Here is a 14681-nt window from a genome sequence, read left to right as displayed (position 1 = left end):
TATTTGTTGCCTCTCCCCACTAAACTCATCCATGATGCACAGAGCAGGCCCATGGCATAGAGATCATTATATAGTGAAGGTGGATATTGGAAATTACACTGTTCTAGCAGCAATTCAAATACATTGTAAAAGCACATATATTACTATAGTACACAACAAGCTAAATATATATACACAAAATTAAAAGGTAATGCGACGGAGTATGCTTTGTTACCACCTCAGTGTCATACAAATTTCTTTTTTTTCCCCCAACTTAATGCACCTCTTCACTTTTCACTTACATTCTAAGCTGGTGGATTGATTTAAATTTCTTTTTCTTTATTTTTTTATTTGTCTTGTCGCAATAGTCTGCACTAATAGCTTAAAATTGCTTGCAATGATTGTTGTGGTGTATGTGCATGATACACACAATGATAGGGAATGATCAGATAATGTCATGCTGCTTGCTATGCTGGTTTGAGAGAGACAACAAATGCAACATGGCATGCAAAGACTCTTCTTTAACAACTATCCTGATCTCGCCCAAGGTATCAAAACGATCCTGCAATGACTCATCTCTTTTGTTGTATTTTGAGGAAACATAACCAGTCTCACTGTGCTACAGGTCGCATATCTTCATGAATCACACTTAAGTTTTGAAATGAGTCACCTGAGCCTGTCTGAGTTAAGCGTACTTGGATGAGATTAAAAGAAGCCAGTGTTTCGGCTTCTTTGGATTTATAACTTGGTCAACAAAAACACATTTAAGAGTAGGTGCAACTGCATGCAAAGTTAATGAAATGTGGCAATTAGAGACAAATTCACATATGGCATTCTTCCACCATTTATCCATTTGCTTGCTCGAGCTGTCATCCTCATCATCTTTAGTTTAGGCTTGTGGGACAAGATTTAAGTTGGAGGGTACATAAAATTTAAAAATAAACAAAATAAATATTCTCATATTCCTATATCAGTTCTCATCCAGGAAAATAGATTTAACAACACAACATACTGTTTGGGATTATGGTAGATTTGAATCGTTTTAAAAAAAAGTCAGTGTGATTTATTTGTCTGTTTTATTATTGCTGCAATGCAAATCCAGATTTCAGTTTTAATGTCTTTGTTGGTGCTGTTTAATTCGACCCGTGAAACAGGTCTACTGATGCCAGTAACATTTTTCACTGCTGTAAAATAAAATACCTATTTGGCAATAGCACTGAAGAAAGAAAATTGCAAGAGGAGAGGTTATTGTGTTTGCTTTATTTACGCCCTTCAAGTCTAAACTACTTCCTAACCTCTCCAGCTGTCCAGTCATCACATTCTACACTGGGTGTATGCACAGCCCTCAGTATCAATTTGCTCATTTGCTGGTGACTAGTAGCACAACACCTAACAATTCTCTATACAAAGTCACACAGTTAGCACCAAAACCCATTTTCCTCCCTCCTATTACTAGTCTAGTGATTTTCTGTCTGCACAAAGGAGCTGCTTTTACTTTCCATGCTGTGCAGTAGCTCAAACTCTCTGTGTCAAAGCCAAAGATTGCACAATTTTGCTGTCATTACCAAATGGCATTTATTTTTATTGCCTTTACTCTGTTTTGAAATTACAACATTCTCGGCTTAACTTCTAAACTATTTCTAATATGTTATATGTTATTAGGTCAAATTTCACAGTAAAAACACTCCCAAATGTATACTTAAAAAGCATGAGTCTCAATTTGTCTAAAGAAAAGAATGGTGATGAATGAAAGGAGGAATTCGGGGGTGAGAAGGTGGGGGTTGAGCATAGTCAGAAAACTCTGAGCGCATTTCCTGGAATCCAGGGCCAATATCTGTGACAAACACAAACACACAATGCTGTCTCATCCTACTTTTCTAACTATATAAAGAGTATTTCAGATTTCAGGCAGGAAACCTATAAGTAGGTTAACAGAGTTTGTTTTGAACTGAGTAGGTGTGTGAATATCTGCTGTCTTGGACTATTTTTTGCCTCTACCTGTCCTGTCTGCTGTGTGCGTCTATTTTCAGACCTGAACTGGAAGCCCTAGAAGTTTGTCTGCCTTTCCCTGTCTCTTTCCTTCTGCTTTATTTGCCAGTAAAAACCGTGAAACCCACCAGCTCCATTTGCTGCACAGAGTGAGTTATGTAACTATAGTGGGCTTAAACAAAATCTGCTTCCATGGACTCGTCCTCATTGCCTTCATCCATAGCTTTCTCCATTTAAAACTTACACAATCACACAATGACCACAAAGGAAACAATACTAGTTTCTAAACTTTATCCCTCACTCAGGTGAATACTGACAGCTTATGTCTGCTTGTCTGCATAATTATACGTCTGAGGGCCTCTATCAGTATGAATGCAGTTTAAATATGGTCTGCAAACAGTCAATCAATCATCTGTGTATCTGGCTTCATAATGAGCATGTAGACCTCATAAAGTAGCTGTGACTCAGGTCTGTGGTGAGATCATGGCTGTGTGACATCTGCGTATATGTCTGCGTGTGCATCAGAGTGTTTGGGAGCGACGGCGTGAAGAAACAGAAGCATAAACAGAAAAATCCACAGCTCGTATGTTCTGTCTCCCGGTGATGACATCACAGTTTCATTATGTGTCTGGCCCTGGGCAAGCCGGCTGAGAACAAAGTGCCAAGAGATCTGCAGACATATCTGAGTGTGTTATGGTTTAAGTGGAACAGACACACACACACACCTTCCCAAGCTCCCTCAGACACACACTTCAGTCACTGATGTCATGAAACACCACTGTCTTTGACGTCATGGTCACAGCAGGACACACGTGTTCACAGCTGTTCCTGCTTACACTCACTGGTACTGGAAACAATAAAACGCGTAGCCTAATCAGCGACACAACTGAAGAAATATTTCTCATACTTCCATTTCCTTATCTTTATTATTTTGCAGCATCTTCACTGTATGAGATGAATGTATATGAGAAAAAAGGCGACCCAGAGCAGAGCTGTTTGTTATTATCTTGTCATCAAAGGGGAGGAGTGTGCAACGTGTTGTTGTCGAGAAATCTAACAGTGCTGTGACGTTGCTTTTAATTAAAGACCAGTCACTGGGCTCAAACTGTTTTCCCTCTCTGTTTTTGTGACTAGATTCTCTTTCACCTTACCCTTTCTTTGCCATCTCTTTTTAGTCATTTGTAAATATGCACATAGCATGGTGACAAGGTGAAGGATGGCGATTCAGTTATGAGATGTCACAGGGGTCATGTGTCAACAAAGTGTTTGGCTGGTAACTCAGGTCAAGTAATTAATGCTGTTGTGTATTATATTATACTTGCATGTTGACTGGCTTTGGTTTCAAATTCAGACCTAGCCTCCTTCTTGAATTTGTGATTTGCACACTGTGTTGTCTGTTGAAAAACACACAAATGAGTCAAATGTTGCATTTGTTTCCAAATGTCATATTTCATCTTTCAGTGCAAAAATGCAATATAGAACTGTACTTGGCAAGTTGCAAGTCAGACTTTGTTGTTGTTTTTTGTAGTATAGAAAAGCTTCTGCAAATATGTGCAGACACAAAGTCAACTTGTAATCATTTAGCTTTGTGAGAGATTGTTTTGATCTTGCGCTGGCTTTCCTAAATACTTAGAGGTGTAGAGCGTTTTAATTAGTTGCCACAGTGTGCGTTTTGTGAAAATTGCACCCCATAATTCAGCAGCTTGTACAACCACCTCCAACAACAATAACTTGAAGTAATCACTTTCTGTGTGACTACCAGTGTCTCACATTGTTGTGGAGGAATTTTGAAACACTCTTTACAACGTTGCTACAGTTCAGTGAGATTTCCGGGCATTCATTTATGCACAGCTCTCTTGGGTTTAAGTCTGGACTTTGACTAGGCAATTGCAACACCTTGATTCTTTTCTTTTTCAGCCATTTTGCTGTAGTTTTGTTGATGTGCTTGGGATCATTGTCCTGCTACATGACCCGATTTAAGCCAAGCTTTAGCTTTCTGAAATTTGACCTCACATTTGACTCTACATTATTTTGATAAACAGACGATTTTATGGTCAACTCATTGAGTCAAAATGTCCAGATCCTGTGGCTGCAGAACAGCCCAAATCATAACCCCTCCACCACCGTGCTTGACGGGTGATGTGAGGTGATTACACTGATATGCTGTGTTTGGTTTTCACCAAATGTGGTGCTGTGCATTATGGCCAAACATTTTCACTTTGGTTTTTCTCTGCCCTTGAATCTTCTTTTACCCTGACAACCTTTTAATACAAACCAAACTTGTTCAGTCTTCTTCTAATTGCACTGTCACTGACTTCAACAGCTGCCAAAACTTTCAGAGAGGCGCTCACTTTTTGCAGATGATCACTTAGCACACGGTTGCTACTTACACTCTTAATCTCTTCATATATTCCTAATAGTAAGAGTGTACTTAGTTTTTTACATGATTTCATAGAATGCTTTGTTTTTCAAATGCTTGTAAGAAGCTAAGTTAAGCAAACCAGACTCCTCCATTTGATAGCTTAGCTAGCACTTACAGTAAGAAGTAATTGGTTGCTTGCAAAAATATATTTTCAGAATTGTTTTTTCAACACTGGTTTTAACATAACTGCAAGAAATCTTTAAATCTGTCTCTTGCAGAAATTTGGTTTCTGTGATGCTGTGTTCAAATCTAATTTTATGAATAGTAGCAACAACACTATAAGAAATCCATCAAAGTTTTCAGGCTTATCCACAGTAATTTAAACAACCATACTTATAGTAACAGCGACAACGCCTCAGAATGGTTTGTACAGTATATTCCAGTTATGGGTGAATTTAGTGACAATATTTTAAAACTGCATGGATACAAGGATAAAATGATAAGTTTCAAGATTCTTAAGAACAAATATTTTGTTATTTAAAATGACAGCAGTTTGAACCTTGTGGCCAAAACTGAGTCACACTTTTATCCTGCACACACCTCATGTTGAGTCACCAGTCTTGTGCCTCTGACTGAACTCTGCTCTCACATTACTTTTCACCATAGTGAGTGGGTGCAACTAAACAAGCCTCATTAACACTGTAATGCTGGTTACAGCTCTGTATAGCAGCCAAAAATGTGGGGAAGTCTCATTGAAAACTGTTTTAAATAGCACTTTACAACACTCGCTTATCATTTTCCAATTCTCATAGTTTTAGTACTTCGCACTTATTGGCCAGCTTTTTAAAAACAATCAAACTATGAAGGAAAAAAAACTCAGAGGGAATATGGGAGCTGGGGGACATTACATGCACTTCGTTTTCAAATGCACAGACACAGATGATGAGAAACTGATTTGTTTCCATGTATGTTATGCAGTACAGATCATTCTGGATTTTCATAATTAAATGCATACATATAGATGTTTACTGGGGAAAAACCTGAAGCAATCCAAATTTACTGTTTTCATTTAGAATATAAAGTTTAACGTTCACAGTTATCAGAAAATACTCTGACATCTAGATTACTCTGCTAAGCTTGTTGGCTTAATAGTGCACAAAAGCTTGCATATAGATTTAGGAGTCAGGAGGCTCATCCTGCATGCATCTTTTCTTCACGTGCTGTTAAGGCTGTATTCGGGTTAAGTATTTAGTTTGATTAGAAATGTTATAGTTTTACAGGACACAGTGGGACAGAGCAGCTAGAACAGAGACAGACAGAATTCACAGTCGCTGTGTTTATGTAGCTGAGAACCGCCAGGACAGGAGGAAGAGGTGGAGGGTGTGTAAATGGCAGCGTGCTGCTGCATTCATCCGAGGGTGACTCATACTCGGCACCGATAGACCTGCGCATGCACATTTCATACTAGAGGTTGCAGGACCCCCAGTGGCCAACGCAGCTGTGTACGTGCCATACATGCACACACTGTGGTTTCCCAGTCTCATCATGTTAATCCCGCAATCATTTGGCTCTTTATTTGCTGTTATTTTTAACCAGCTCCCAGCTCCCTCTAAAGCTGAATCATTGTGTTTATGTGTCACACCCATGCATCCTCCTGGTCCAAAAATGTACAAGCAGCGACCTATTTTATTTTCACTTCATCTTTCTAACTAACTTTCTTGATCACAGACAAAGAGACCTTGTTTTTTTTCTGTGTGTGTTCATGAGTGTGTGTTCACACGTGTTCTTGTATGCATATATGTGTGTATGAGCCTAACCTCAAGCTCTGTTTGGAGACAGTCCTCACTCCACGTCCCTCTCTCTGCCAAATCCACCTATGTACTTTGTTCGCACAGGCACACTCACGCACCACAAACTCACAGGACATATGATTTTCTCAGAAACTAAAGAGGAAAGTGAAAAACTGTGCACAGTACCGCTACAGTTTGACTAACCCCCTTCTTCGCTTTCCAACATAAATTCTGCTAGGGTCAGAGTGTTACAATAGAGTATTGTGCAAAAAGGCTAAAAGTGAGTGACAATACGCAGAGAGTGTAAGGGAGAAGGGGTGAACACAGAGGGCAGTACGAATTTCTCACACAAAAGGGAAAAGAAGAAAAAAAAGAGAATAACATGGAAGACTTTTGACATACTTTAGAGAAGAAAGTATGGCTTCCTCATACTGGCCCTGCACATGCGATCATGTCAACAGACTTGTGCACGTACATATTCACATACTCTGGGCCTGCAGTCTGCCAAACATCTGGAGCAAAGTTATAAAAACGCTGAATGACAGAATCTTTAATAACACAGATTGGTTTTGTGACCACAGCCACCAGCCAATCATAACATGCCTAGTTGGGTTATCTGTCTCTGAGTGCTTATCGAACACACAGTTTCCATGTTCCAGACATGTCTCATAGTTACAGATCACTCTGTGTGTGTGTGTGTGTGTGTGTGTGTGTGTGTGTGTGTGTGTGTGTGTGTGTGTGTGTGTGTGTGTGTGTGTGTGTGTGTGTGTGTGTTAGACTTTTCTTTGGTCTTTTATGCCACATTCATTCTTACCACACCTTTTCACTGCACATGGTTTTAGGTAAGGAAGAACTGTAGAGCTATATCTATAGAATCGTATTAAATACTAACATGATTTATTCTTTTTTTAAACAGGCTTCCATAATTTCATTTTCAGAGTATGTGTGCTTGCTTTGGCAGTGAAACTGAGCTTTTCTGCCCCTCTACTTTCTAGCTGAATTGTTAATACTCCATAACACTTGGTGGTAAAATATACAAATTACTGAGCAAAATTTAACACTTGTGAATAATGCTTGAGCGTTTTAGGTACGGTTTATCTTGGAACAAAAGTATGTTTGCAGAAAATATCACATGGAGGTGTTTCTACCTAGAGACAAACTCCTCTCTTTGTCTGTCAAACTCTTCATTCTTTCTTTCTAGTTGTGAAAGAGTCTAGACAAGTAAGTTCAGGGTTCAGCTCAGTAAATACATAGTGCTTCCCATGAGCAGTTTCCTTTAGGGTGGACTCTGTAATTGGACTCAATTTCCCGAAACCTCCCTCTCGATGACACCGCATCTGCCCGGACATTAAGACAAGTCTCAGAGCTTCACACAGAACAGGTTCATTACACACAAAAGACTCCTCACAACCAACAGATAATATAAATAGTTCCATCCCGTTTGTATAAATGCTGTAAAATTTTATGGATTTTTTTCTGAAGTTTTTAGATTTGATCCTTGTTAGGTGAAGTATGAAATGAAGATCAATGTTTCTTTGTCCAGCCAAATGATTGAGCACATAAAATCATAAGTACAGCAACACTGATCTTTACTGAACTGCACTGATTTGAAATGATATTCATTTAAAATAAAGTTTATGTGAGCCTGCTGTTAATGGATATACTTTTGTTAATCCCTAGCTCAACCGGCAGCCAGATCCACGCCCATCCACCACACCCAGCCATGTCGGTCACAGCCCAGCAGCCAGATACGCAGTGAAGCCAAGAACCACGCACACACACGCTCCCCTCACACGCACTGTCCGAATCACACGCACACACCTCACACGCATGTACTCCAGTCCAACGGGGTCAGGAATCCTAAGCTGGGCTCCCTACCGAGAGGCGGCTCATCCACCTCCTCATCTTCTTCAGCGGGACCCAAACACACCAAGAAATTGCGGTCCAACCCTTCCATCAACTCACAGAGCAGCAAGAGAAGCAAGAGCAGCTCCAAGAGCAACAGCTCCCAGATTCCCACAGAGGCACAGGATGGTGAGATACCGATGCTGACACAAAGACTGGAGCAGGAGGAGAGGGAGGGAGTGATAGCAAAGTTCACTTTTGCTTTGTTTTTTCCCCCAATTGGCCGTTCATAATAGAAGAGCAGTTTTCCCCTAGCATATTTTCCCTGTGGCAATACATTTTAACTAAAAAAGTCATCAAAAAAGGTAATTGATTGAGTTCAGTACTTCTCACCTATTATAATCTGTAATGTAAATTGCATGTATAAATGTTAACCTGCTGTATATGGCAGCTGAAAATGGATTAATCAAACTCGAAAGGAGAACAAACTTCAGGCTGGAAAATGTCAGAATTTGTTAACCTTGTCACTCTAATAACTCCCAATCGGCAGTCCTCCATTAAGATCCAGGTTTATCTCACATCACTTCGGTTTTTGAAGTTGGCTTAGCTGACGAAACTCTTTCTGTGTGTCTCTTTCCCTCTAGACTGCTGTGTTCACTGTATTTTGGCGTGTCTCTTTTGTGAGTTTCTAACCCTGTGCAACATTATGCTGGACTGTGCCACATGCGGCTCCTGTGTGGGAGAGGACTCGTGTTTCTGCTGCTGCTGCATCACCGAGGAATGTGGCGACTGTGACCTGCCCTGTGATATGGACTGTGGGATCATTGACGCCTGCTGTGAGTCTGCAGACTGCCTGGAGATCTGCATGGAGTGCTGCAGCCTTTGCTTCTCTTCCTGAGGCCCTTAGCCAACGCAACATATCTGCTATGCATTTTTACAAAGCCCAGGAGCAAGTTCGAGCAGCGTCTTGTCAGATATAAGAAGTGCTACACCCAGTCGCTGTTCCCTGGACATTGCGGTTCATACTGTATTGGCTGGTCTTGTAGGCTCCGCAAAATGTCCAATGTTTCCTACAGGCGAAAGATTGTGACCTAATGCTGAAATCGGTCACCGGTGATTTATTCTTTCCTTTACTGATCACGCAATGACACAGTAAACTTCACTTCGTTGTCTTTGCTGTTGGGTCATTGCTACACAGCTGGGTGAATGGTGTGGACTGAATTGTAGTTGTGGTCTATGAGCGTATGCCAGGCTATGCAGACTCTGGACCCTCATGGAACAAGCCATTATTACAATGGAGCCCCTTGTGCCGTCTGAATGACTGGAGTTCTCCAAGCATGAAAAATGACCTCTAAAGGCAAATGAGAAAATGGCTCAATTTAACCGGATTTTAGTGTTTCTGTAGATAAGAGCAGCAGCATAATGGGAAAATGGATGCTCAGATCTCAGTAGAAACGCAGTCTGTCCTTCTGTCCTTTCCAAGGTTAAAGTCTGGTAGTTTGATTGCGTACATTGGCCTTTGTGACACACACACACACAGTCAAACGTTGAATCCAGCCCTGTCTTTGTCCTTGTTACATTGTACAAAACAGAGAAAACATAAATGGTGGCTTGTGGCAATATTAGTGACTTTTTTTTGTTAATATGCATCTTTCTCTGACTGACCTATTGTGAAAAGAGATCATCATGAGATTGTTGTGCTTCAGCCTAGATTTGAGTCCTGTTAAATCAGTACTGTACGGAACAGACATCACAGAGCGAATGGTTGATAGCATTTGCAGTAGAGTCTTTTTTTTTAATATGTGAAAATTCATTTAATATTTTGCATCTTGTTTACTTTTACATTTTATTTTAGGGGCTTTGACTGTATTCAATGAATTCTCGCTCATCTGGTGAAGGACTGGAAGGCATCATCTCCTTTTTAATACGTTTCATTTTTCCTCCGTCGTTCATGCTATGTGAACAAATGGCCTCGGCTTAGCTTAAGGCCTGAATTTTCAAGTAGTTTCTTTGCCTTTACCAAATCTCTATTAATCCTTGTTTTGTAGATTTTAGTTAAGATATTTGCATCTCTCCTCTAATGTGAAAATCACATTTCTGTGTTATCGGGTTTTGCCGGGCTCTCTGTAAGGCAGACATTGCTCAACATCTAATTTAATTCCTTGAGTGAAAATCTCAAGACATTATGCTAAGTTAGATCCATGTGCTCGTAGTATGAATGGTACACTTTTGATAGCAGGCCTGCACTCTCGTGCGCTCCGGCGCATACCTTCTTCAACTCAATACCTCTTGAGATGTCATCTAGATCTGTTGTGCATTTTATAATTACTTGATACAAATCTCTCTTTTCTCTGATGAAATACTGTTAGAGAAATCCTTTTTTTTTTAATAGTTTACTGTTACTGGAACTCAGTTTCTTGACCTATAATTACATGTAAATAGAAGTGCTAATGTGCCTGGCTAATGTGGCTGTGTTTGATTAAACCCTATTTTAAGGGTTGCAATCTCACACTGATGATGAAAACACACTACAGTTTAAATCAACTTCCTGACAGCAAAGTAAAAAATTCTGAAGCCAGCAAATATTACTCAAGAGGAGTGCCTGATTTTGACATCAGTGTTCAGCTGACTAAATTTTCAGTGACATTGTGAAGAAGGGCTGAAATGTTTTAACTCCTTACCCCTTGAAACCTTACTAGTAGTAATCTTTGAAGCTCTTTTCTTAACTGAGCGGCTTCTCTCATATTTCAGGTCTGCTTGTAGAACAAGATGACTGCGTTCGCATCATATCGTAGTCAGGGTGGTCTCTGCCTGTGTAGCTACCCTTGGAAAAACCCAGAAACTATTCTAATGGTCATCAAACTACGTCTTTATTGATATATACTAAGGTGTCAAAACTTGTCATTAAGGGTACATGGTCTTTAAATGTTGCTTTTATACTGTTCAAGCAGTACATATACGTTTTATGATGAAGATTTCTGTTGTTCCATGGAAGAAAATGGGGGCATATATAACAACTAAAATAAAACAAAAAAATCTTTAATAGCATCAGCAGCCACCCAGAATTGCAGAATTAGAATTAGAGAATTAGAGATGCAATTGGTGCATCTCTAATTAATACCTGACTGGACATATCATTCAAATTTAGGGACATTCTGATTAACTGATGCAAAGAGCCCTGGAAAACATGCCATTATTAAAGTACAGAGAGGTTTATGAAGGGAGAACTAATTATCCAAGGTTATAGCATGTGTAGAAGTGATAACAATATTATTTCTTTTTATTTACAAAATATTCCAAGTGGATATTCATATAATGGTGCTTCATCTAGGGATCTACTTCTGTGTCACCAGACTAAACCAAATATCTCTGGTGTGTGCAAAGTTAACATTTCCTTAACAACACTGGTTCGTTAACAATGGAGAATAAATAATAAAAATAGTTTTGTACCACTGGAATAGATTTCATTTATGTGCCTGCATTGCTACAGAGTCAACAAATATAATAGTACCACCAGACTCTATTGTTAAAAAGTGAAGGGCTATTCTATGTAGAGCCTAGCCAGTATGAGATTTTAAAGCTCGATATTGATATTTCGTGACGTAAAAAGCTGATATTCCGATATATCGGCCCATATCGTTTTTTCTTCCATGCACACAAAACAGGATTTCCTTAACATCTGTTATATGTAGCTATTTATTCGCTCGTTTACGATTTTCCAGACTCTGCTGGTTGTTGTGTTTGTTCCAAACACGTGTTGCAAACACATAAGTTGCAGAGTGCCCTCTAGTGGACATCGTCAACACCCATGATTTAAGGGTGTTTCTCCCATGTCTTTAGTTTTTTTTTAATTATCCTTTATCAACTGCTATAAATGACAACAGCCATAGGTTAGCAAATCACTATTACTGGCAAGTAATATCCATTCTGCCAGTTAGTTTACCTTACTATCATGCAATCTACTTGGCTAAGATGTGTAAAATTATGAATACGTAGTTTCATGTTTCCTACCATCAAATTTTATGCCTTGAACAAAGACAACCCATTTGAAATGCTTTTTCTAATCATTTATGGTTTATCAAAATCCCAGACTATAAGTTTCAAGGCTCTTAGCACTCTGCTGCAGTTTCTCCCTGAGCTCAGACTCCAGTGTAAAGCAGGCAATCTTTTAGGCCTTTAAAACCAGGATTCATTCAGTGTGGGAAACTCACTGAACTTGCTTGTTGCGTTTAACTTATTTTATGTAACTTAAATTCTCCAACAAAGGCTTTTTTACTCTGTTAACATTTGCCACTATCTTGTGAGTTCTACATTTTTCCAAAAGTAGCTTCACTTAAGCTTTTCAGAAAATAAAACATAATTGTGAACTATAAACGTTCAGGAAGAAGGTGCAGCTTGTTTGAATCCAGGTTGTACTATGCAGAAAAAATCAGGTTAATGTCTGCGTTGAAAAACAAAAAAAAATTGTACAGTTCAGTTAAATTTCTTTAAATATATTTTATGATTCAGTCATTTCATATTATTTTGTTTTGTTTCCCAGCTTATAGAAAATGGATATGGTCTGGAGGTACTGAAAATGCTGTTTACTTGGTCTGGTGATGGAGAGCACTCTCTGTCTGGACGTTGAAAGTTCCTAGATGAGCGCCAGTTTTGCACTTAGATCAATCTCTAGAGCATAGAGATGGTTTTGAGATGTGGATCTGATGTGTTTATATCAAACAGTTCATCATCTCATTTCAAATATTTCCCTTGTATTCAGAGAAGCTATTATGGTAATACTGGAAGAAAACAAGTTTGCTTTTAGTGATTTTCATACTCAGTATTATTGTTTTGGGGGTTTTTTTACTCACATTGACCAAAGAAATGTCTGTTGGCTTTTATGGCTTTTTTATCTTATTATGGGAATGGAATAGAATTGAATTTCCAAATTGAATTTAAGGGCTGGCCATCTCTGTTAATAGTATGAAAGTTATCCATATCCCAGCTTAAATGTTAGTAGACTGTAGTCCACTATAATGTTGTTTTGTTTACATTTTTCCCATGTAATGTCTATTTGAGTTGCTATTCTGAACGTTGCCTTAACTTTTTGTTTAATACTGAATAAACAATGTGAACTCCACACATCTGCCATTCATTCTTCATGTGAACACACTGTGGGATTATGAGGGTGATGATTTGCACTGTTGCCTCTCAGCAAGAAGGTTCTGGTTTCAAACCTGCTTGCAGCCTGGGTGTGTTTGTTATGTTAACATTAAAAAAATGCTGGTTCATAATCTGAGTAGTTTTGAAAAACAAAAATTCAATATCCAGTCAAGTTGTATTCTTCCCATTCGGACTGCAAGGCACACTAGTTTCCCTCATCAGCCTACATTATACTTGACGGTGTCCAGCTGTTCATTTGTGTTCAGATTCCATTCAGCTTACAGTCCTGTAAAAAAAAAAAAGAACATTTTCACAGGACTTTGTGCAGTCCCATGAAAATCTCAGTACACCCTTACTGCTTCCATAAAAATGAAGAGGGTGAATCAGAAGCACTTGATTAACTAATCATCAGCAAAGGTGGGCACTTCTCTAATACCAGAAGATTTCTGGCATTTTGCTTGTCTGGAGCATTCAGGTGTCTGATAAGATAATGCCACAATGTTCCCAGGACTAGATATCCTAATGTTTAAACCATGCAAAGTTCAGAGAAATTGCAAGAAACCCAAGAGTAACATCTCAGACTCTACAGTCCTCTTCCAAATAAGCCACTTATTTAGTCGTTTTCTAAGACTTTCTAAATATGGCTTGTTTGGACGGGCTGCCATTGATACAGCGTATCAGCACAAACACCGCATACCAACTGTCAAGCACGGTGGTGGAGGAGTTATGACTTGGGTTTGTTTTGCAGCCAAGGGACCTGGCACCTTGCAGTCAGTCCGTCTTGTCTTGTATATAAAAATACTCTAGAGTGAATGGTGAGGCTATTTGTTAGACAGCTAAAGCCTGGGAAATGGGACACATTTACAACAGAATGGCTGAAAAAGAAAAGAATCAAGGTGTTGCAATGGTCCAGTCAAAGGCTAGAGCTCAACCCAACTGCTGCTGCAAGACTTTAAGAGAGCTGTGCATAAACAGTTCATGCTAACCTCAATGAACTGAAGCGATAGTGTGTAGAGGAGTTGACCAGAATTCCTGCACAACAATAGAACAAACTGATGAGGACATAGAGGAAACAATCACTTCACGTTATTGCTGATAAAGCTAACTGTACCACCTGTACTTGTTTCATGGGATGTACTGACTGCAAAGAGTCATGAAATCTTTTTTTTTTACTACCAAAGATCGAACACATACTGTGGTTAATAAACTGATTGCATGGTAGAAGGGTTGGGTTATGGCAATTTTGTCCATTTTAATACTGTTTCTTTTTGTTTGTGGAATTTTGATACTGTTACAATCATCACTTAACATTGTCAGATTTTGCAGCATTATACATGTAACCCTAACAGATTCTGAGTTCTCTGCTAAGAGGAGGAAGAAAACAGAGCAACCCTGGGACTCATGCATAACAGAGCTCCTTAATCTGTTCTTTTTTAATAGTTTGCCAATTTGTTCAGTAGGAATGTGTATTCAAGCCAATGTGTGGAGAAATGCAGACGTTTACTGTTTGAAATTGTATTCTTTTTCTGCCCTTTCTCCTCTTTCATGTCTCCCCGTGTTTTGTCTTTTGTGAT

At 39.1% G+C, this 14681-nt stretch overlaps 1 protein-coding gene across 2 annotated transcripts in view; it reads left to right on the top strand.

Annotated features, from left to right (window-relative positions):
• The window catches only part of mdfi (MyoD family inhibitor), a 30587-nt gene extending 17501 nt beyond the window's left edge, over positions 1-13086 (top strand). For both annotated transcript variants that reach the window (XM_085456327.1, XM_085456328.1), the window contains exons 4-5: positions 7801-8154; positions 8610-13086. In XM_085456327.1, coding sequence (XP_085312453.1) covers positions 7801-8154; positions 8610-8863 — 608 coding nt within the window. In that variant the 3' untranslated portion in view covers positions 8864-13086. The remainder of the gene's footprint in view (positions 1-7800; positions 8155-8609) is intronic.
• The last annotated feature ends 1595 nt before the right edge of the window (positions 13087-14681 follow it).

This window comes from Copadichromis virginalis, linkage group LG5 (genome assembly GCF_057382275.1).
Source record: "Copadichromis virginalis isolate Kocher_CV1m ecotype Utaka linkage group LG5, C_Virginalis_male_GT1.1, whole genome shotgun sequence".
Taxonomy (NCBI): Eukaryota; Metazoa; Chordata; class Actinopteri; order Cichliformes; family Cichlidae; genus Copadichromis; species Copadichromis virginalis.
This window is presented reverse-complemented; position numbering and strand designations above follow the sequence as displayed.